This window comes from Narcine bancroftii, chromosome 2 (genome assembly GCF_036971445.1).
Source record: "Narcine bancroftii isolate sNarBan1 chromosome 2, sNarBan1.hap1, whole genome shotgun sequence".
Lineage (NCBI taxonomy): Eukaryota > Metazoa > Chordata > Chondrichthyes > Torpediniformes > Narcinidae > Narcine > Narcine bancroftii.
In genome coordinates, this window is record NC_091470.1 from 47,392,169 (window position 1) to 47,415,592 (window position 23,424).

The 23,424-nt window shown below is 38.0% G+C and overlaps 1 protein-coding gene across 1 annotated transcript; it reads right to left on the reverse strand.

The window, feature by feature from the left end:
• Window positions 1–237: 237 nt before the first annotated feature.
• On the reverse strand, window positions 238–13,423 carry LOC138752202 (periaxin-like). The gene is made up of 6 exons (XM_069915193.1): window positions 13,371–13,423; window positions 12,351–12,455; window positions 5,341–5,448; window positions 5,063–5,219; window positions 779–948; window positions 238–297 (listed from the first exon to the last, which is right to left on the reverse strand). Exons 2-6 carry the CDS (start codon window positions 12,375–12,377, stop codon window positions 238–240), a joined length of 522 nt encoding a protein of 173 aa, XP_069771294.1. The 5' UTR covers window positions 12,378–12,455; window positions 13,371–13,423.
• Window positions 13,424–23,424: the final 10,001 nt, after the last annotated feature.

The following is a 23,424-nucleotide window of genomic DNA, read 5'->3' on the forward strand; positions in this document are numbered from 1 at the left end:
GCCTTGATTATATTGAATAATAGGAATAGCCTTCTGCTCCTATTTTCTAATATTCTTATATTCTGGTATAAATTTGCTTTCACAAATGAAAGCACCTTTCTTTAAGATTATAGCATAAAACAGAAAAATGTGCTGTTTGATATTACCAATTTTTTTTGTGCCAAGACCACATTAAAGGGGGAGCAGTTAGCATTAGGCCTAAATATTCATATTTATTTTTTAAAACCTAATAATACTTCAGCGATGCAATGTTCTAAAGTTATGGTAAGCATCTGCTTGAGCCAGATATGCAGGGCTCTGTGAGTACAATTGTAAGACTTGATGTTCATGCAAAACCTTTCAATACTAGCATGTTTCCCCCTCTTCTTTCAGTCAAATGTATCCAGCTCTCTTGACCTCTACAACATTTTTCGCAGTATTTTTTTCTAGTGGTTGGTTCAGTACACTAACACTGTCTAAAAGCAGCAACCCTTCACTCCATGAAAACACATCTGTGTGGTCATTTACAGCACCAAACCTTCCCCCTACTGATTCAGGCAACATAAACCCGAATACTATGAATAAGTGACAACATTTAATGAGCAAACTTAGTTTTAAAACAGTGGTGTTGTCTGAAGTTACAACTCTTCGTTCTTTTCAGTGCCTTTTTTTTCCTGTAATACTAGTTTTTTTTTTACATTGCAAGCAAAATATTCTTAATTGTTTTGATGGCAGTGTGTTGTTAAGAAAAAAATACTATCAATGAAAGTAATAGCTTTGTTTCGGAAAGTAAACCTACCACATTAGTCTTCATTCCTTTTCCTTCAGCTGCTTCAGGTACCATACTACCAGATATTTTTCGTTTCAGGCAATATTGCATTTTGTATGGTTCTGAGTATTGCAAAATCTTCAGTGCATCTTCATATTTGACATTATCAAAATAAATTGTAGCACTGATAAGTTGATCACCTAATTGAAAACAAATTCATAAATTTTGTTACACGGTGATGAGATCCTGAAATTAATTAAAACTGTCATAGTCTTTGGTAAATCTTAAATAAGTTGGCACGACTAAGTGGCACAAACCCATACTATTTGTGGGCAATATGAATATGAACTACATTGTAACCTCTGAAGGTTTTTAAATGTTATCCTGTTTTACCAGTAGCATTAATGTCCAATAATCAAACTGACACTTAGTTGAGATTTTAATAGAAACAATATTGCCCCCAGCTCAGAAGGCACATTTAAGTCTGATCCTGGATATAATTACATAATTACAGTCAACAACACAACCCTAAGTGATTACTGCATTGGTTTAAGATGCCTTGGAACTTTACACCAGGAAATGCATAATTTATTCTGCAGCACTGTTCAAAAACTACAATAATGAAACTTGTTTCATTATCTCTGGATTACTCCCTGTGCCACGTGACAGTGTGAATAGAAATAGAATGAGGTGGAGGATTAACACGTGGCTTAAGGGGCAGGGTTTTAAGTTTCTGGATAACTGGGACCTTTTTTGGGGGAGATGTGACCTGTACAGTAAGGACGGGTTACACTTAAATCCCAGGGGGACCAGAATCCTGGCAGAGGTATTTGCTAGGGCTACTCAGGATCCTTTAAACTAGAATGGTTGGGGGGAGGGAACAAAATAGTACAGAGCAGTAAGGAGAAGGTTAGAATGCAAACAAAGAAAGTTTGTAGTAAGTATTTGAATATGGATGGGCAGGTGATAGAGAAGGGAAATGCTCTGGAAGAAGATGAAGGGCAATTGGCAGGAAAAGTAAATAATGTTGTTATTAAAGATGAGGGAAAACAGGGAATAAAAATTGGGAAATCTCTGAAATTCATATATTTTAATGCCAGGAGTATTGTAAAAAATGTGGATGAGCTGAAGGTGTGGATTGATACTTGGAAGTATGATGTGGTAGCGATTAGTGAGACATGGTTGCAGGAGGGATGTGATTGGCAACTGAATATCCCTGGGTTTCGTTGTTTTAGGTGTGATAGAATCGGAGGGGCAAGAGGAGGTGGAGTTGCATTGCTTGTCAGGGAAAATATTACAGCGGTGCCTAGGAAGGATAGATTAGAGGGCACATCCACGGAGGCTATTTGGGTGGAACTGAGGAGTAGGAAAGGAGAGGTTACACTTGTAGGGGTGTATTATAGACCACCCGGAGGGGACCGAGACCTAGAGGAGCAAATCTGTAGGGAGATAGTAGATATTTGTGATAAGCACAGGGTTGTAATTATGGGAGATTTTAATTTTCCACATATAGATTGGGAAACACATTCTGTGAAAGGACTGGATGGGTTAGAGTTTGTAAAATGTGTGCAAGATAGTTTTTGACAACCATATGTAGAGGTGCCGACCAGAGAAGGAGCAGTGTTAGATCTACTGTTGGCAAATGGGATGGGTCAAGTGACGGAGGTTAGTGTTGGCGAGCACTTCGGGTCCAGTGATCATAATGCCATCAGCTTCAATGTCATTATGGAAAGAGAGAAGTCAGGGCCAAGGGTTGAGGTTTTTGATTGGGGAAAAGCTAGATTTGAGGAGTTGCGAAAGGACTTGCAGGGTGTGCATTGGGACAATTTGTTTTATGGGCAGGATGTAGTAGAGAGATGGAAGTCTTTTAAAGATCAGATTTTGAGAGTGCAAAAGCTTTTTGTTCCTGTTAGGTTAAAAGGAGGGGCAAAAGGTTTGAGAGAGCTGTGGATTTCAAGGAATATTGGAAACTTGGTTCGAAGATAAAGGGAGGCGTACATTAGATATAAGAAGCATGGAGTTAAGGAGATGTTTGAAAGATACATTGAATGTAAGAGGAATCTTAAGAGAGGAATAGGAAAGCTAAAAGAAGGTACGAAGAAACTATGGCAAGCAGGCTGAAAACTAATCCAAAAGAGTTCTACAAATATGTTAATGGTAAAAGGAAAGCTAGAGACAAAATTGGTCCCTTAGAAAATCAGAGCGGAAAACTGTGTGTGGAGCCTAGAGAAATGGGGGAGATATTGAACAGTTTCTTTTCTTCGGTATTCACTAAGGAGAAGGATATTGGGAGATGTGAGATAAAAAAAAGCAAAATATGGGAAATATAGAGATTACAAAAGGTGTCGTTTTAGGGCTTTTGAAGAATATAAAGGTGGATAAGTCTCCGGGACCAGACGGGATCTTCCCTAGGACATTGAGAGAAGTGAAGGAGGAAATAGCAGAGGCTCTGGCGGTAATTTTCCAAATGTCATTAGATATGGGGATAGTGCCGGAGGATTGGCGCATTGCGCATGTGGTTCCGTTATTTAAAAAGAGTTCAAGGAGGAAGCCTGGCAACTATCGGCCTGTAAGTTTGACGTCTGTGGTAGGTAAATTAATGGAGAAAATTCTTAGAGATAGTACTTATAAACATCTGGATAGACAGGGTCTGATCAGGAGCACTCAGCATGGATTTGTGGGAGGAAGGTCATGTTTGACCAATCTGATTGAATTTTTTGAGGAGGTGACTAGGAATGTGGATGAGGGTAGCGCAGTGGATGTTGTCTATATGGACTTCAGTAAGCCCTTCGATAAGGTACCACATGGAAGGTTAGTTAGGAAGGTGCAGTCTTCAGGTATAAATTTTGAGATAGTCAAATGGATTGAACATTGGCTGAAAGGGAGAGACCAGAGAGTGGTAGTGGATAATTGTCTGTCAGGTTGGAGGCCGGTGACCAGTGGTGTGTCTCAAGGATCTGTATTGGGCCCATTGTTGTTCGTTATATACATTAATGATCTAGATGATGGGGTGAATTGGATTAGTAAATATGCAGACGATACTAAGATAGGTGGAATAGTGGATAATGAAGAAGGTTTTCAAGGATTGCAGAGGGATTTGGGCTGCTTAGAAAAGTGGGCTGAAAAATGGCAGATGGAATTTAATGCTGATAAGTGTGAGGTGCTTCATTTTGGTAAGAAGAATCAGAATAGGACATACGTGGTAAATGGGAGAGCATTGAGGAATACAGAAGAGCAGAAAGATTTAGGAGTGACGGTACATCGTTCCCTGAAGGTAGAAACTCACGTGAATAGGGTGGTGAAGAAGGCTTTTAGTATGCTGGCCTTTATCAATCATTGCATGGAATATAGGAGTTGGGAGGTGATGTTGAGATTGTATAAGACGTTGGTGCAGCCTAATTTGGAGTTCAGTGTGCAGTTCTGGTCGCCTAATTATAGGAAGGATATAAACAGAGTGGAGAGAGTGCAGAGAAGGTTTACCAGAATGTTACCTGGGTTTAAGCATCTAGAGTATAGGGAGAGATTGGACAGATTGGGTCTTTATTCTTTGGAGCGTAGAAGGTTGAGAGGGGATTTGATAAAAGTATTTAAGATTATGAAAGGGATAGACAGAGTGGATGTGGATAGACTATTTCCGTTAAGAGGAGGAAAGATTAAAACAAGAGGACATGAGTTAAGAATTAAGGGGCAGAGGTTTAGAGGTAACATGAGGGGGAACTTCTTTACTCAGAGAGTGGTAGCCGTGTGGAATGATCTTCCGGGAGAAATAGTAGCGGCGGAGTCAATTGTATTATTTAAGAAAAGGTTGGACAGGTATATGGATGAGAAGAAGATGGAGGGTTATGGGCATTGTGCAGGGAGGTGGGACTAGAAAGGGGTGTTTGGTTCGGTGCGGACTAGGAGGGCCTAATGGCCTGTTTCCGTGCTGTAATTGTTATGTTATGTTAGTATTCATGGGGCAAGCTGTGTTGAAATTAATTGCCCTTGCTTGTATTTGGTATCAATCCCATATTTCTGATAGTTTCTTATGAGACTTTTTGAAATTATACAGGCTCTGAGCATTTCCATCAATATCATTTTATCAATTATTAATGGTAATTTACACTAGTCAGATGCCCACAACCAATTTTTGGGATGTGGGAGGAAACTGGAAAATCCACACAGTTACAGTAAAATATGTAAGTTCAACATAGACAGCACCCGAAGTTAGGATTGAACAGAACATTTAGCTATTGAACAAGCACTTCATTTTTTCTGGTTATAAACTATTTTGAGATTTTTGATGAACATCTGGGTTTAAATTCCATGTTTTACCTTCTTTCATACTTAGACGTTTTGCAGCAGGAGATTCTTTCAGAACATGTTTTATAAATATCCCATCCTTTTCTCCACCTTTAACACTGAATCCACTTGCACCCATTTCAACATCTGTGTTCACAAACACTTCCACAACATCCTCTTCTTTTTCTTCCTAAAAAAAAGGTGTAAATGCCAAAAAATGGGAAGGCAACCATTTTCACTCTTTTTTTGTCATTTGTCTCCAAACGAAACAATGCTTTGAAAATTATAGATAGCAAATAAAATAAACCTACCACTTTTCTGCTCATGTTTGCAGGAGATTGTTTCTTTGACAATTTTTTTAATTCTTGCTTATGGTCTATAATATCAGTAGATGCTTCAGCTGGTATTTCCTCTAAAACCTGTACAAACACAAGAGAATTCAGTAACCATTTGAAATAAGAGGGAAACTTCCAACCTACATATTAAAAAGTCTTGTCATAATGTATTTTTGTTATACATAGGTAATTTTAATTAGAAGTTAGCGTGTATACATTGACTTTATTTATATTTTGATCTGATAAGGGTAACTAAACACAAATTATGTGCAGCCCATGTTGTTAAATTAGATTTCTGCAGATCAATACATTTAAATACAGAATGCAAGTTTCATATCACTACCAAGTGTTAGCTGTGGTAGTATTTCTACATCTTAAGGTGGTAGACTGTTTTAGCTCCATTCTAAGCTCTTGATCAACTTATCTAATATTGTGGCACTAAGAAGAGAATGATGCCTTACCAAAGATGTCTCTTTGTGCGGCACAATCTGATGCTAGGATCTCAAATTCCAAATGATATAGTTAAAAATTGCTTTGTCATATTCAAAATATTTATAAAATATTGTATCCAATAATTAATTTTATTATGGGACTTTGTTATGCGTGTTATGTTTACATTCCCAATAACAGTGATTGCAAAAGTTTTACACTTCATCAGTTTCTGGCATCATACAAATTAACTACTGAATGGCAAATAATGTTATTATGTTCTCCGTTGTCTGTCCAGAGGTTATTCCATCAGGGGTATTCTGCAGTAATTAAATTTCCAGACTGGTAATCCAATGACCTTGACTAATAATTCCAATTTGGCAGATGTGGAATTTAATATTAATTAATCATCTGGAATATGAAGATAAAACACATCTATTCTTAGTAAAGATAAGGAAATACTACTGGATTATTGTAAAAACCCATCAGGTTCACTAATGCTCATCTCGGGGAAAATTCTGCCCTTTTTACAAAGCCAGTCTCCATGTGACTCCTGATCCACTTCATGTAGCTGACTCTTAAATGCCCTCTGACTAGCCTTACAAGCTAGTCAGATCTATCAGAACCACAATGTTTAATACAGATTGAGATGGACACATCACCCAGTGTCAATCTCGGCACCAAATTCAGATATGGCAAGCCACTCCCAGCTTAGTTGGCCTTGTAAAGACTTCCAAGGACTTGGGAGAGCTGTACCATAATGTAATCATAGGATCGTACCTTGGGAGAGGTTTACCATTATCTACTCATAGGATCATACCTTACAGACAATGTGCCAATCTCCTACAGTTCCTGGGTACATCTTATCCTGCTGCCAGAACTAACTCCCAAGAGATGACAACATAGCAAATATATGAGTGAGACAGAGGTATTCCTTGGACTTCGCAGAATTGCTCCAAACTTCACAACAGTTCTGTGGTGATATGTAATTACACCACTAGGTCACCAGGAGTCATCCCGGTGACCTTGTATATAAAGCAGTCCAGAGCTACAGTCTAGCCTACCTGGTTCGTCTTGCAGAGAGACAAGACCTCTTAGTGTACATATTAGTTTGTGAAAGCTGTCTTATACTCGCACTGTTGGTGTGGTTATTGTCAGTACAAGTTCATAGATGAATCAGCTTCTGCCATGTTCCACAACACAGAAGTACCAAAAGAAGGAAGGACTTTGGAAGGAGGGGACTTCAATTTCTGTCATCATGATTAGCTTATAATATCATCATGGACAGAGCTGACTGGATCTTTAAGGATATAGCTTCCATACTGAGCCTGCAGTATGTCGTCAGTTAACCAAGATGAGGAATAATCCTACATGATCTTGCCTTGTCAGTCTAGCTTTGGCAGATGCAAGTGTCCATGATAGCAGTGGTAGGAATGACCATTGCACCATACTTATGAAGCTCAAAACTGGGCATTCTTTTTCAATCTGTTTATTGAGTTATATCAAACATATGTACAAAAAGAGAATTACATTACATACATGTATTTACAAGATTGTAAGAGAAAGAACATTAGTATTTAACAAATATATATTAACCATAAATTTCTTCTCTTGTAAAACCGAAAGAGAAAATTTTATTTTTTATTGCAACATCCCCATAACCAATCTTAAAAAAGGGACTGGGCAGTCATTCTGAGAGTAAAGGAGGAAAACAAAGGGTTTCCTGATTAAAACCAAATTTACCAGAAGATTATAATGCTTAACTGATATGGAAATATTGAATAAACAGTCATCAAACTTTTTCAAATTTAAAAGATGTATCAAATGTCCAAATGTCTGAATTTTCTCCAAACTTAAACATAACAACAGAGAGCCATTGAAGTAAAGTAGGTGGGTTAAGATCCTTCCATTGAAGTAAAATGGCTTTCCTAGCCAATAACGTTAAACGGGAATTATTCACTGTGCAGAGACAGACATATGTCTAGTCTTCGCTGGTATAAGTCTAAAAATAGCTGTTAATAGATTTGGTTGTAATTCTAATCCTAGAACAATTTTTAGGGTTTCAAAGACACCTTTCCAGAAATTATCTAGCTTTGAACATGACCAGAGCACATGAGTTAAAGAGGCTACCACAATCACAAGTAGGTTTTTACACTGGGAAAAATACTGGCCTACTTATCTTTAGACATATATTCCCGATGTACCATCTTGAACTGAATCAAGGAATTACAGCACAAATTGAAGTATTTACTGGTCGAAAAATAAGATTCCATTGAGCATCCAGAAGTAATTCTTGGAATTCCAATTCCCAAGCACCTTTAATTTTATCATTGGATATCAGTCGTAAGTTAATTAACCAATTATATATTATAGCTATTAACCTTTTTTGAAGTGGATGTACCTGAAAAAGGGTGTCTATCATATTACACAGATAAGCAGAAGAATAATTTGGAAGTGTGCAGAAAGTCCCTAATTTTCAAATACCTAAAAAATTGTGCCTTGCTCAAATCATATTTGTCTGCTAACTGACTGAAAGACATTAAGCAGTCTCCTGCAAATAGGACTAAAAAAGATTATTACTCCTTTAGTTTTCCATATTGAAAATGCCTGATCAATCAATCAATGATGCTTTAAAAATAAATTAAGATGTATTTTATGAGATAAAACAAAATTATTAAACTCAAAAAAATTTACAAAACAGGAACCAAATCCTTATCGTATGCTTAAGAACTGGGTTAAGATCTTGTCTATTAATTTTGGATATTGCAAAGGGTAGAGAACCTCCCACCAATGAGGCCAATGAGTACCCTCTAACTGAATTCCTCTCCAAATCTACCCATAAAGGACATTCATGTATGTCTGAATAATAAGTCCAAAAAGTTAATAAATCAGATATTAGAAGCCCAATAATAAAATCTAAAATTAGGGAGAGCCATTCCTCCATCTTTCTTTTGTTTCTGCAAAATAAAGGTTTGGTAAATTTATGATTTTTATTATTCCAAATGTAAGAAGGTTATCAGTGTCTACCTTGTCAAAAAGTATTTTAGGGATGAAGGAAGGTACTGCTTGAAAAGTATATAAAAATGTTGGTAAAATTGTTGTTTTAATTGAGCTAATATGACCAATTAATGATAGTGCCATAGGAGACAAACTGCAAAGCATTTCTTTCGTATAGTCTATCAAGGGGAGATGATTATATTTATACAGATCTTTAAAATTTCTTGTAATTTTAATACCAAATAAGTTCACTCTTCTAAAGATGCAATTTATATTCTGAAAAACTACCAAATTCAGAAAGTAGGAACAACATAAAAGGAATAGATTTCTTAGGATCAGAAATATAAATAAATTGTCCTCATATAATGAAACCTTATGTATTGTATCACCCCTCTTGATACCTTGAATGTCATTGGAGTCTTGAAGGACATATAGCTAAAGGCTCCAAGGCCAAATTGAATAACAACTAACTAAGGGGACAACCCTGTCGAGTGCCCCTACACAGCCTAAAGTAAAGAGACTTTTGATTATGAGTAATAACTGAAGCCATTGGACCTTGATAAACCATTTTAATCCAAGAAATAAATCCGAGACAAAAATTAAATCATTTTAATATCTCAAATAAATAGGGCCATTCCACTCTATTGAAAGCCTTTTCAGCATCAAGGGATACAACACATTTAGGTTTTTCAGATGGAGAAGAATAAATAATATTAAATAATCTTCAAATATTAATATGAGAATACCTATTATTAAGGAACCCTGTTTGATCCTTAGGTACAACTGTAGGCAGAATATTCTCTAGTCTGTTGACTAAAATTTTAGAAAAGATTTTAGAATCTATATTTAATAATGATATTGCTCTGTAGGTGGCACAATCAGTTAGGTCTTTATCTTGTTACGGGCCCAGAGGACCCCAAAAACCCAGCAGCAATAGAAATTAACCAAGACAAATAGTTAAACAAATGTTGCTTTTAATTTTCTGTAAACATAAAAACAGGATCAAACTTTAACTTATTACTATTAACTTAACCCCCTTCTAATTCTAAGCACACATGTATGTAATGTGCACATGTCCAGCAAAGTTCTTTGATTCACAGTCCAATCTCATTTCTCACTCCTCCAAGTTCATTGGTATCAGGCAATTCTTATACTGTGCACAGAATTTAACATTTATTAATTTTCACCAGGCTCTAGTGAAAAGGTAAATGGTTTTTACCTCAGAAAGGTTCTGGTGGGTTTCAGAGAGAGATTTGTTGCTCATTGGACACACACAAACTGATTTCCCATAATCAGTATTTCAGTGTCTTGCTGAAGAAACTTGCCCCATCATGAGTTTTCCAAATGCTAACCTCTTCTTCCAGGTCACCACAGAGTTCCTCTTGTTTCCCTTATTTCAAGAGAAACACTCCAGCCAGTCATTTCATCTTGTAAAAGACTACAAGGGATTTTCAACAGGCTGAACTCAGAACTCAACCCATCTTCAAAATTAGGTTTCAAACAAGCCACTACAGAAGTCAATTCTCTCTCCCTCTCTCTTTCAGAGAAGAATCCTGTTTGGTCTTTTTCTCTCTCTCTCTCTCTCTCTGCTTGCAAAACCACATGACCCCTCTTAGAACAGCAAAATGCAAGCAGACAGATTGCCTCCACCAGAATCAGTTTCTGCCTGGCCATCTGTTATGTTCAAAAAAATAATCCATTTACTATTTGTGAAATCTCCATAGGCATTCTTAAAAGTTTCTGTAAAGTTACTGTGGACGTGACGTCTCTCCTTATGGATAGCTCTTGCATTTTAAATGAAATGTCTTTTGTGAAGTGTTACTGTCTTTGTTTGTGGTGACCTACACTAAATCCTCAACAATCTCTTTTAAAGGCATATTAATATATAATATAAATATACCTCATCACAATCTCTTTAAGGAGTTAATGAAAATAGATGCCTCATAAAATGTCTTTGACAAAGAAAACTGGGCATTCATGAAGTGCTGTAGATCACTGGCCATAGCAGAAATATACAAAACCACAATCTGTATTTTTTTTTTGGACATACAGCACGATTACAGGCCATTTCAGCCTTCAAGTCCATGCCGGCCAGTTTACTCCCAATATAATCCCAATTAACCTACACCCCTAGTACATTTTTGAACAATAGGACGAAACCAGAGCCCTCAGAGAAAACCTATACAGACATGGGGAGAACATACAAACTCCTTACAGACAAGGCAGGATTCAAACCCCAGTCCACTCCTGATCGCTGATGCTGTAAAGGTGTCTATGCCAACCGTCTGGCATATCACTCTCCAACTCTCCACAATTACTATCAACCCAAGATTCAACCATGGTTTATTGAAGAGTGTAGAATTCTTGCTAGGAGCAACTAAAAATGATGACTGCCAAACAAGTGAAGCTACAATCTGCATACTGAAAACAAAAGTAGTACAGGCAACCCCTGGACTACAAAGGGATTGCTTGCCAAGAAAAATAACCCTTATTGTGATTTTCTGTAATGCAAAACTACATTATCTGTACATGCATCAATAAATGTGAGTTGGAAAAAAGATGTTTATTTATTTACCATTTTCACCTGTTCTGTTAGTGCAAATTTTATTCTGTATTTTATTTTTGGGCAGTGATGTAAATTTTGTAGCAATGAATTGCCAGTACCACACAGGTGCTTGCCTTTAAGTAATAGACAGAACAAAGCCATCTCACAATCAATGGAAGAGATCATGGCTCTGCAGCCCTACCACTCCTTGTAATGTCTGGTAATGGTGGAGGCTAATAAAACAGCAAATAGGAGGAAGAGGATCCAAGTTCCCCTTCCCCCTTGATGACAGGCCCCAGCATACAAGTTCAAAGGGCAAGTCTGAGTATTGAATGGATGATCCATCTCAGCTTCCTCCTGAGATCTCTCCCATCACAGAAACCAGTCTTCAGCCAATTTAACTGATGCCAAATTATACCAAGAAATGGCTAAAGACCCTGAATACAGTAAAGACTATAGGACGAGACAACAATACATCGGTAATACTGAAGAATTGCATTCCAGAACTAACTGTGACAATACACAAGTTCTAAAAATACAGTAACAACATTGCATTCTACTGAACAATGTTATAAATTGCTCAGGTATGTTTTATTCACAAAAAGTATGACAAATACAGTATGGCAAATTATGGTCCAATTAGTGTATCCTGAATCATCATTCATGTGATGGAAGTAGTTGGTGGTAGTATTATCATGGGGAATTTTCTTGTGTAGCCTACTCACTAATGCTCAGTCTTGCCCAAGCCACTCGGCTCCAAATTTCATCACAGTCTTGGTTGCCAAAGGCACAAGAGGTTGATGGGTCCCTTTCTGTCCTATTTGATTTTACATGAGAGGCACCCAAAACACTCATTAGTCTTCACCTTAATCAGACTTGTTCTCAGAACAAATCACTCTTCACGGAATACACAGTAAGGAAAATATCAGCAAATAGACTGATTTTAAATGCATGATCAGATTGCAGATTATCTCATTTTTCGTCTCATTGCTCCAGCTTGGTGTTATATACATACATTTCTGTCCTTGTATTCTTCAGTCATTGAGTAGTCATATACTGGTGAAGATCCTTGAGGCCTTGGTCTAACAGTTTCTACAAATTCTGTTGACAACTCACACACCTGTGAAGAAATAATGTACCATTAATTAATATGTAAAGTGGAATACTTCTCAATTAAATGCTAACTACATTCAAAAAATAAATGTGATCATACAGCATGAAAATGTGATAGTGGAAAGAGAATTTTGAAATAGGTTATTTAGAAATTAAACTTTTTATACCTTTCAATGCAATATCAAATTAACTTGAAAACTATCACTGACAGGACTGACAATGTATGAATTTTTAAGTCAACACTTCACATCAGTTCTAGAATGGTGTTAAAAAAAATCAACAATAGACTGATATAATACAAAATGCAAATGATTTCACCCAGATGTAATTACATGGTGGCACTGTGGCATAGTAAACAGAACTACATCAAGGCTGTGTTCAGTCCCGACTTCTGCTGCTCACTTGCATGAAGGTTGCATGCTCTCATTGTGCCCTTGTGGTTTCATCTAGATGTTTTGATTTCTTCCTACAGCTCCCAAAATATACCAATTGGCTTCTGACAATTTTCCTTAGTGAAAGTGGGTGGTAGGAGAAAGAAAATAGATAACAGAAAAATAAATGGGGGAAGGGTTGCTCTGAGAGCTGCCATTTAGCATTAGGTTAGGACTGTTTAGCCAGCCACCTGTGAAGTAAGGAAATATGAAATGCAATGTCAGACATGCTCAGAGGTCAAACCACAGTTTGTTTTCTTTCAGATTTCCATCATGTGCTATTTTTCATTTATATTTATGTAAATGTGTACTCTCAATTCATATAATTCACAATAAACTTTTTAAATTTAATTTCAAATGTTATGATAAATTGTCCAGCATTTATTTTTTAACCTAACTAATCGGTGTATGGTGCACAGCTAAAATTATAAAAACATATCCTCTAAGGCAAATTAAGATGTCTGACAATTTATCTTATCTTTATTACTTACAAAATCTTGTTCTCCAGGATCTGTCTCAGCATCTTTTAAGCATTGGACTGAACCTGCAATAGCATTAAATTCATAATACTTAATAATCATACAAGGTGATGCTAAACCTGCAGAAAGACATAAGAGTTATATCATAATGGTTTAACTCTGTCCTGTTTCTAATGAGGTCACTTATTTCTAGTTTATTAATCTACCAGGCAAGCCCTATTGACTTAAAATTAAAAAATTGAGGTGCAACTTGTTCATACACAAAGTTGCTTTGAAAACGTAGGATTTCAAGAAACTATGATTACTACAATGGCAGCTTGTTTTCTCTCTCGGATCAAAAGACTTATTTCTATATATAATTGTAAAATATCTTTTAATATAAATTTACACATACAGCACAGTTACAGGTCATGTCAGCCCACGAGCCCATGTTACCCAATTAACCTACAACCCCCCCCCCCAGTACGTTTTGAAACAATTCCTAAAATAATTGATGCATGATCTAAGGAGGAGGGATATATTCTTCTGAAATAAAAAGTATATTTTATGCAAACCATTACACTTTTGGCCATGAATAGTTGCAGAAACACAAGAAATAATATTTTAAGATAGAATCATAGAGTTTTACAGCTTTAGGCCCACCATACCCATGCCAATCTTTTGACCATCCACAGTTTATCCCTTTTATTCATGTTAAGACCATATCCTTCTCTGCCTTCTATCTAAGCTCAACTTAAATGTATCTTAATTGTAGTAATTGCATCTGATTCCACCACCACCTCTAGCAGTGCATTCCAGATATCAACCTTTCTCTGGGTTAAAAACTTCCCAGATTCCCTTTAAAACTTATATACTTTTAAACTTCTGCCCTTTTGTTTTTTTAAACCCCTATTATAGAAATCAAGCAGCTTCAGCTTCAATGAGTTTAGAACAGCCTATTTGTATTGGAAATCTATCTACTGTTGATGTTTTTTAGTACTAAATCCTTTACCTCACACTTTGAAAGTATACAAATGTGTAATCAAAAGACAACAATATTCAAACAGACCTTTTATAGAGATGAGACAATACTGAGGCCAGCTGTTCAACAGCCTCAGATACATCATAATTTGAGCAATAAATCTTTTCTCCACAACTTAAGTGTGTAATCACAATATAAATTAATCTTATGTACAACTTGAAAACTGTAGAAGGAAACTTTGATCTGTGTCATGTGATGCAAATATCAGAGTATTACATGTTATGAGCCCAGAGGACCCAAAAACTTAGCAGCAATAGATATTCACCAAGACAAATGGTTACTTAAACAAAAGTTGCTTTTAATTATCTTTAAACATGAAAACATGAAAACAGAATCAAACTTTAACTTATTTCTATTAAAGGCCTTTGACAAGGTCCCTCGTGGGAGGTTAATCAGGGAGGTTCAAATTTTAGATTGACCCTGTATTGAATGTGCCCAGAAGTATTGAACTGCATGTTTCACAAACAATTCTATGACTGATTCCACCTGCATTGAATTCACCCATCGTTATTGAATGAAGATCTACCGAGACCAATGCCTGAAGAGGGCGCACAAAATCAGTGAACCGGTGCGGACTCGAAAGGCCAACATGGCCTGTTTCCGCTCCGTAAATGGTTATATGGTTATATGGTAACTTAACCCCCTTCTAATTCTAAGTGCTCGTGTATGTAGTATGTATGTGTAAGTTTAGAAAAGTTCTTTGATTCACAGTCCAATCTCACTTCTCACTCCTCCAAGTTCACTGGTTACAGACAATTCTTATACTGTGCACAGAATGTAATATTTATGAAGTTCACCAGGCTTTGGTACTTGAAAGGTAAATGGTTACCACTCAGGAAGGTTCTTGTCAGTTTTCAGAGAGAGATTTGTTGATCACTGAATACAAACTGATTCCTTCTAATCAGCCACATCATTGTCTTGCTGAAGAAACTTGCCCCATTAGGGTTTTCCAGATGATAACCTTTCTTTCAGGTCACTATAGAGTTCCTTTTTGCTTCCTTTATTTCAAGTGAAACATTGTGCAGCCAGTCCTCTCCTCTTGTATGGACCACAAAGGCTTTGGCCAGGCTGAACTAAGAACTCGCAACCCATCTTCCAAATGGGGTTTTTACACAAACTTGCCAGGTTGTCTTGTTCTAGTCCCAGCTGCTGAACTCTAGCACTGCAGAACTGAATCTACTCTCTTTCCCTCTCAGAGAAAAAGCCTATTTGACTCTCTCTGCTCTGCCCTCAGACAGCCTGAACCTGAACCTGAACCTAATCTGAGATCTTTCACATGTTGCTTTCCAAAACAACAATCCATTAATCGGGTCTCTATAGGCACTCCCCAAAGCTTTTGCAAAGGCTCTTGGTGCCAGACTGTCTAGCTCGAGCAGAGCTCCAGTATTTTAAATGAGATCTGTTTTGAAGTGTTTGTAAGTGACCCTACTAAAAAACCTGCCACAATTTATCTCCTTTAAAACATATCTATATACAATATAAAATGCAACATAGCCTGTCACAATAAGCACTGAGGTAAAGGCACATGGTTTTACTCCCCTTCCAATCAATGTAGTAGCAGGCATACAATTACAAATAATCACTGTTGACTAATGCTCTATTTGTATTCCTGTTGGTTGCAATTATCTGCTAAAAGTAGATTAGTAGACAATGAGTAACATGGAGCAGATATTTCACTATGCAACTCTGCTCATTTTCTCAGCCACTAGGAGTCATTCTGTCACAGGTTATCATGTTAAGCATTATAAGTGCAGAGAAAGTAAGGGAGTAGCATCATAGGATAAGAGCAAGTTCCCAAATGAGCTCTTGCTCAATAATTGCCAGAATATCATGGCAGCAAAAGGGATCAGTCAGATTATTTAACCATCACATGTTGTACTGCGGAGTCACACTCATTTTTAAAGTGTCCATTGCTCTCTGGCAACGATCAAGGTTTTCCTGAGAACACTGACATGAGGAAATTTTCTAGGCTTGTTGTCTGAAGACGTGCAGAATACCAGAAGCTGCTACATGACAGTGACTAACTATGCGTGTAAAAGAATATTTAGAATTCTTATTCTGAAAAAAAATTATAAAAGGATAGTCAAATATAAACGGAATACTGTAATTCCTCTTTCACCTCTTGTAGGTGAGTTTTGATGGCATAGTGTAACATTGCAGACCTCATCTATGCTGCTGGAGGCTGTTCCCCTTTCCTTTAAGTCAGGGGTCTCAAACTCAATTTACCCAGGGGCCGCTGGAGGTAGAGTCTGGGTGAGGCTGGGCCGCATCAGGTTTTCCACAAGAAAACCTCTTACAAAAACATTCCAACGCTATCAAATGTCTTTATTTTTATTTTTTAAACACAAAATAAGATGAAAAAATAAATAAATTAACAATTCATAAGAAAAAAAATCAATCAGTAATAAATAAATAAAATGAAAATAATAATAATGAAAATAATAATAATACAGCAGATATAGAAGACTGAAGAAACCACATAGAGTTGCTGACTGGAGAAATGTAATTATTATTATTCAGATTCAAATGTCTGTATTAATAGTTCTTTAACCTTTAACTTTCTGAACATGAATGGAACATTGAACATAAACTGTTATGAACATGTCTTCTTCTGCCTACTTCTTACTGCTAGAGATCTGGCAGCGCTTCCTCTCGCATAGCCGAGGCACATTTGGCTTAAGGGAGGAGGTAGTTGAGACCCTCAGTAGGGCTTGAAGATGCTCGTCAGTAAGTCTGGACCTATACTTGGACTTATTGAAGTTCAAGGTAGAGAAGAACTTTTCTCACAAGTATTTGGTCCCAAAAAGACACATGGTCCTCTTGAACAATCAGGAAAGCTCAGGGAAGCTGTGGGGCAATTCTCTCAAAAATTGCCCACGCTTGTCTGCTTTTCCACTCACCTCCCTGAACTTGGTTTTGAGTTCAGAGTTGCACTGCAGGTCAATGAGCTCCATTTGAAGCACAGGAGGGGCATCTTGCACGTCAAAGGAGAAGGGGTCCGCAAAAATTTGAAATGTGGCTCTGTGCATCTTGAAGTCTGCAAATCTGTGATCAAATTCCTCCTGTAGCTTCAAAATGACATCCACATACTTCTCACCACTGAATGGTGTGCCTGAATCCATGAGTGCCTTGCATGCTGGGAAATGGCAAAGGTTTGTCTGAGAAAGCTGGGCTCTCCATAACATAAGTTTCGCAGAGAATGCTCTCACATTGTCATAGGCAGCCCTGACAAGTTGCCCCTGGCCTTGTAACTTCTTGTTCAGTACATTAAGCTCATGTGTAATATCAACAAGAAAAGCAAAGTCCATGAGCCATTTGGGATCACTTAGCACAGGAACAGCAACCCCATCTTTCTCCATGAAGGCATTCACTTCTGCTCTCAACTCAAAAAACCTCTTCAATATGTTTCCCCTGCTGAGCCAACGTACCTCGGTGAAGTAGAGCACATCCCCATAATCTGACTCCATTTCCTCTAAAAAAGCACGGAAACTTCTGTGCTTTAAGCTCCTGGATCTGATTTGGTTGATGCATTTCACGACAGATTGTTAAACTTCAGGCATTTGCTGCAAAGAGCCTGCTGATGGATAATGCAGTGCAGAGCAATGGCCTCCTCCACACTCTCCTCTTCCAGTTTTTTTTTTAAACAAGTGCCACCAGTTCATTTTTCCTCCCTGTCATTGATGGTGCTCCATCGGTTGTTATTCCAACAAACCTATTCCATGGCAAACCGGCATTCTCAATGGCATCACACAGCTGGTAAAATATCTCCTGAGTGGTGGTCTGGCCATGCATTGGAATTATTGTAAGCAACTCCTCTGTGACTTCAAAATTGTCATCAACAGCACGAACATAGATTGCGAGCTGGGCAGTGTCGGTGATGCCTGTGGTCTCATCAAGAGAAACTGAGTATACACTGAAACATTTTGCTTTCTCATACAGTTGATCATAAACGTCACTTGACAGGTCAGAAATGCGCTCTGCCACGGTGTTGGCAGAAAGGCTGATGTTGCTAAACTGACCTTTCTTTTCTGGACAGACAATACTTGCAGTCTGTAATATGCACTTTTTCACAAATTCACCTTCTGTGAATGGCTTTCCTGCTTTAACAATCATCTCACTAACCACGTAGCTAGCTTCGACTGCTGCATCATTCTCTTTGGTTGCTTTCTTAAAGAAATCTTGTTGCCTCACTAGACATGTTTTAAGATTAGCAACCCGGTTGACTCTCTCATCTCCTTGGTATTTTGCATACTCCTCAGCATGTCTAGCTGTGTAATGACGCTTCAAATTGTATTCTTTGTGCACTGCAACTTTCTCTGTGCAAATAAGACACGTTGGGATACCCCTGTGCTCAACAAAGAAATATTGCACTTCCCACTTTTCCTGAAATTGTCTGTACCTTTCTCTTCACTGCAGGCTTTGAAAAAGACATGTTTGGGGCTGTATAATATATATAATTCCAGTTGGTGTCACTGTTGCATTGAAGTTTCAGATTTTAGCCGATGCGTCTTTTCCGCTTCTTTTTCTGTTCCGCTGAGCAACAACTTCCAGGTTCAGACTGGACGCCGAAGCGCGTGAAGCGGGAGCGGCCGCGGAAATTGCGCATGTGCCGCATGCATATAATGACAAATAGAAAATACACACAAATATGCTTATATTCGCAATAAGCCCAGCCGATGTCCTGCCCCCGAGAGCAATATACCCCACCGTGATTGGTAGGTTCGTTCAGCTCTGCACACAACACTGAAAAGTGCCAATCATATCAAACTCGCGGGCCACACTAACATTAAACTTTCATATTAAGGCTGGGCCACAAACTATCGTCCTGAGGGCCGCAGTTGGCCCGCGGGCTGCAAGCTTGAGACCCCTGCTTTAAGTCCACCTTGGCATCCACAAGAATATCTTGTCCAGTAACTTACAACCTTTATAATTAAATCAGGTATATATTGCACATAAAGTAGTGAGCAGTGTAGGAATTGGATTTGTTTTGTTATGAAAAAAGATCTTACCATAATTTTCATTTAAAAGGATCTATGCTACAGCTCATTGTAAAGAGAAAGGAGCTTGTGAACTTTTGCTGCAGCTCCTGAGCTGTGAACTTGCTGCTGACAAATGATCGCAAGGTCTCAGGATCTCCAGGACCAAACTACACAATTCACTCACCCATCTATCAAAGGCCAAAACTTCCTGATAACCAATTTCTAGGAATGCATCTTTCAGTGAATATTAAAAGGAAATTTTCTCTTAAAAATCAAATGCATTTGTATACCTATTTCAAGAAAAATGTATTAAGTATGTAATTGTAAACAAAATTCAGATCACATTTATTAATATGATTTGTATATTCTTTAAAATAACTTAATTATTTTTAAACATCAGCCTCCATCAGTCCTCCATCAGCCAGCTCCCCACCATGACTACCAGCCCGCCCACATCTCCATCGGGCACACAAAACTCAAAACGGTCAACCATTTAACCTATCTCAGCTGCACCATTTCATCGGATGCAAGGATCGACAACGAGATAGACAACAGACTCGCCAAGGCAAATAGCGCCTTTGGAAGACTACACAAAAGAGTCTGGAAAAACAAACAACTGAAAAACCTCACAAAGATTAGCGTATACAGAGCCGTTGTCATACCCACACTCCTGTTCGGCTCCGAATCATGGGTCCTCTACTGGCATCACCTACAGCTCCTAGAATGCTTCCACCAGCATTGTCTCCGCTCCATCCTCAACATTCATTGGAGCGACTTCATCACCAACATCGAAGTACTCGAGATGGCAGAGGCCGACAACATCGAATCCATGCTGCTGAAGATCCAACTGCGCTGGGTAGGTCACGACTCCAGAATGGAGGACCATCGCCTTCCCAAAATCGTGTTATATGGCGAGCTCTCCACTGGCCACCGAGACAGAGGTGCAACAAAGAAGAGGTACAAGGACTGCCTAAAGAAATCTCTTGGTGCCTGCCACATTGACCACCACCAGTGGGCTGATCTTGCCTCAAACCGTGCATCTTGGCGCCTCACAGTTCGGCAGGCAGCAACCTCCTTTGAAGAAGACCGCAGAGCCCACCTCACTGACAAAAGACAAAGGAGGAAAAACCCAACACCCAACCCCAACCCACCAATTTTCCCTTACAACTGCTGCAACCATGCCTGCCTGTCCCGCATTGGACTTGACAGCCACAAACGAGCCTGCAGCTGACGTGGACATTACCCCTCCATAAATCTTCGTCCGCGAAGCCAAGCCAAAGAAGAAGAATTTTTAAACATCAAATGCTGATTCACCTCTCTTATGCATACACTTACCCAGTAATGTATCAGATATCAGTGCTGGTTAATTTACTGTTATTTAGAAAATAATCCTTCATAATCATTCTAATAATGTGACTGGTGTCTAGTGATAAGCAAGAAGAAATAGTTAAGGAGCACAGCATTAAAAATTGTGGCTGCTAATTATTAGCCACAGCACAATTTGGAGTTCAAATAATGCACAGGATTGCACGAGATGTTTGTTATTCCTAAAATGTATCATGCTTTGTAACCTCTTTACAATTTATAAATATAAACTGTTTTGAATATACTCAGAATTTCTTCCATAAGTTTTACTCATAGGAACTGAATACAGTAATATTGTATGCTAGAATGCAGTAATAAATGTTCTAGTTTTGGGGACGGGGTATGATAAATGTTCTAGTTTTGGGGATTAGGTATGATAATCGTGAGATGATTATTGATACTTCATTCTCACTTGATGATCATTTCAAACACCTCAATTCATTTTGAAAAACAAAAAAAAAATACAAAACCTGTTTGATTTCCAACTTTTCTCAGCTCATGGGCTCAAGCCCAAAAAGTTGGTGATATATCTTTATCTTTCCTGTTTGACCTGCTGAATTTCTCGAGCATTGTAACACAATATCTACAGATATTGTGGTGGGTTGGGGTTAGGTGTTGGGTTTTTCCTCCTTTGTCTTTTGTCAGTGAGGTGGGCTCTGCGGTCTTCTTCAAAGGAGGTTGCTGCCCACCGAACTGTGAGGCGCCAAGATGCACGGTTTGAGGCAAGATCAGCCCACTGGCAGTGGTCAATGTGGCAGGCACCAAGAGATTTCTTTAGGCAGTCCTTGTACCTCTTCTTTGGTGCACCTCTGTCTCAGTGGCCAGTGGAGAGCTGCCAAGAACCTATAGTATTTTCTGGCTTTCGATCCTCCATATCATATAGATTCATCTATAAAGTAAATATCCTTTAACCACTGATATTAATTAAAAATATATTTTTTGTTTAGTAGTAGATGAGAACTAAAGTAAGGTGGCAATTTTCCATTTATCAAATATATATTAATGATCTAGATGATGGGGTGGTAAATACTGAACCATGAGGCACACCACTAGTCATCGGCTTCCAATGTGATGAACAGTTATCTATCACTACTCTCTGGCATCTCCCATTCAACCATTGTTGAATCCATTTTACTACTTAAATGTTAATTCCTAATGATTGAACCTTCCTAACTAACCTTCCCTGAGGAACCTTAATTAAAGACCTTACTAAAGTCCATATGTACAACATCCACTGCCTTACCCTCATCAACTTTCCTCGTAGCCTCCTCAAAAAATTCAGTTTGTCAAATATAATCTTCCCCTAAAAAATCCATGTTGACTACTCCTAGTCAAACACTGCCTATCCAAATATTTATATATACCATCTCTAAGACATTAACTGTTAATGTCAAACTTACGGGCCTATAATTATTAGATTTACTCCTATCTCCTGTCTTAAGCAATGAAACTACACAATGAAACTACTCTAATCCTCTGGTACCATTCCCATTACTAATGACATTTTAAATACCTTCCGTCAAAGCCACTACTATTTCTACACTAACAATCCTCAATGTTCTAGGGAATATCTTGTTAGAACCTGAAGACTTAGCCACCTTTATTTTCCTTAAAAGCACCAGTACTCCCTCTTTCCATGACTTTCTTGCTCATTTCCCTTTCTTTACACAATTCAATATCCTTCTCCTTAGTTAATATTGAAGAAATAAAAACTGTTCAAAATCTCCCCCATCTCTTTTGGCTTTACACATAGCTGTCCAATCTCATCCTTCAGTAGATCAATTTTATCCATTATTATTCTTTTGCTCCTAATATATCTGTAGAAACCCTTTGGATTTATTTTCACCTTACTTGACAAAGCAACCTTGTATCTCCTCTTAGCCTTTCTAATTTCCTTCTTTAGATTCTTTTATTCCTCTAACACCTCATTTGCTTCATGCTGTCTATACTTTTTGAACACCTCTTTCTTTTTCTGAACCATATTTCTAATAACCCTTAAAAACCAAGGCTCCCTAAAACTTTTACCCTTTCCTTTCCTTTCATCCTAACAGGAACATACCATTTCTGTATCCTTAAAATTTCACCTTTGTATGCCCTCCATTTTCCTTCTACATCCTTCCATAAAACAATTTATCCCAGTCCATAACTTCCAAATCCATTCTCAACTTCTCAAAATTAGCCTTTCTCCAAACAAAAATTCAACTCTGGATTCAGACACATCTTTCTCCATAATTATTTTGGACCCAAAGTGCTCCCCCAACATACACCTCCGTCACCTGACCCATCTCATTTCCTAATAGCAGATCCAATACTGACGCTTCTCTAATTTTTATAAGAAAATTAGATAGGAGCTGGAGTAGGAAACCTGGCCCATTGAGTCTATCCACTTTTCCCCCATAACCATTAATTCCCCACCTATGCTAAAATGTATCTAACTGTGTCTTGTATATATTTGATGAGGAAATCTCCATTGCTTTCTTGAGCAAAGAATTCCAATACTCTCAGAGAAAATCAGTTCCTCATCTCAGTCCTAAATCTCTTCCCCTAAATCCAGAGATTATGTTTAATCACTGTTCTCATCTCACCTACTAGTGGAAACAACTTTTCTCTCTTACTTATCCCTTTCATAATTTTATTTTTCCATAAATTCCCTCGCGATCTGAATTCCAGTAAGTGTAACCCCAAGCAACTTAATCTCTCC

Excerpts from the sequence above, each read along its gene's own strand:
- LOC138752202 (XM_069915193.1), bottom strand. The coding sequence starts at position 12,377 with ATGACTGAAGAATACAAGGACAGAAAT. Across the intron at positions 5,449-12,350 it reads AAGAATACAAGGACAGAAAT|GTTTTAGAGGAAATACCAGC; the intron begins GTATGTATATAA and ends GTGTTTGTACAG. Across the intron at positions 5,220-5,340 it reads CAAACATGAGCAGAAAAGTG|GAAGAAAAAGAAGAGGATGT; the intron begins GTAGGTTTATTT and ends CCTTTTTTTTAG.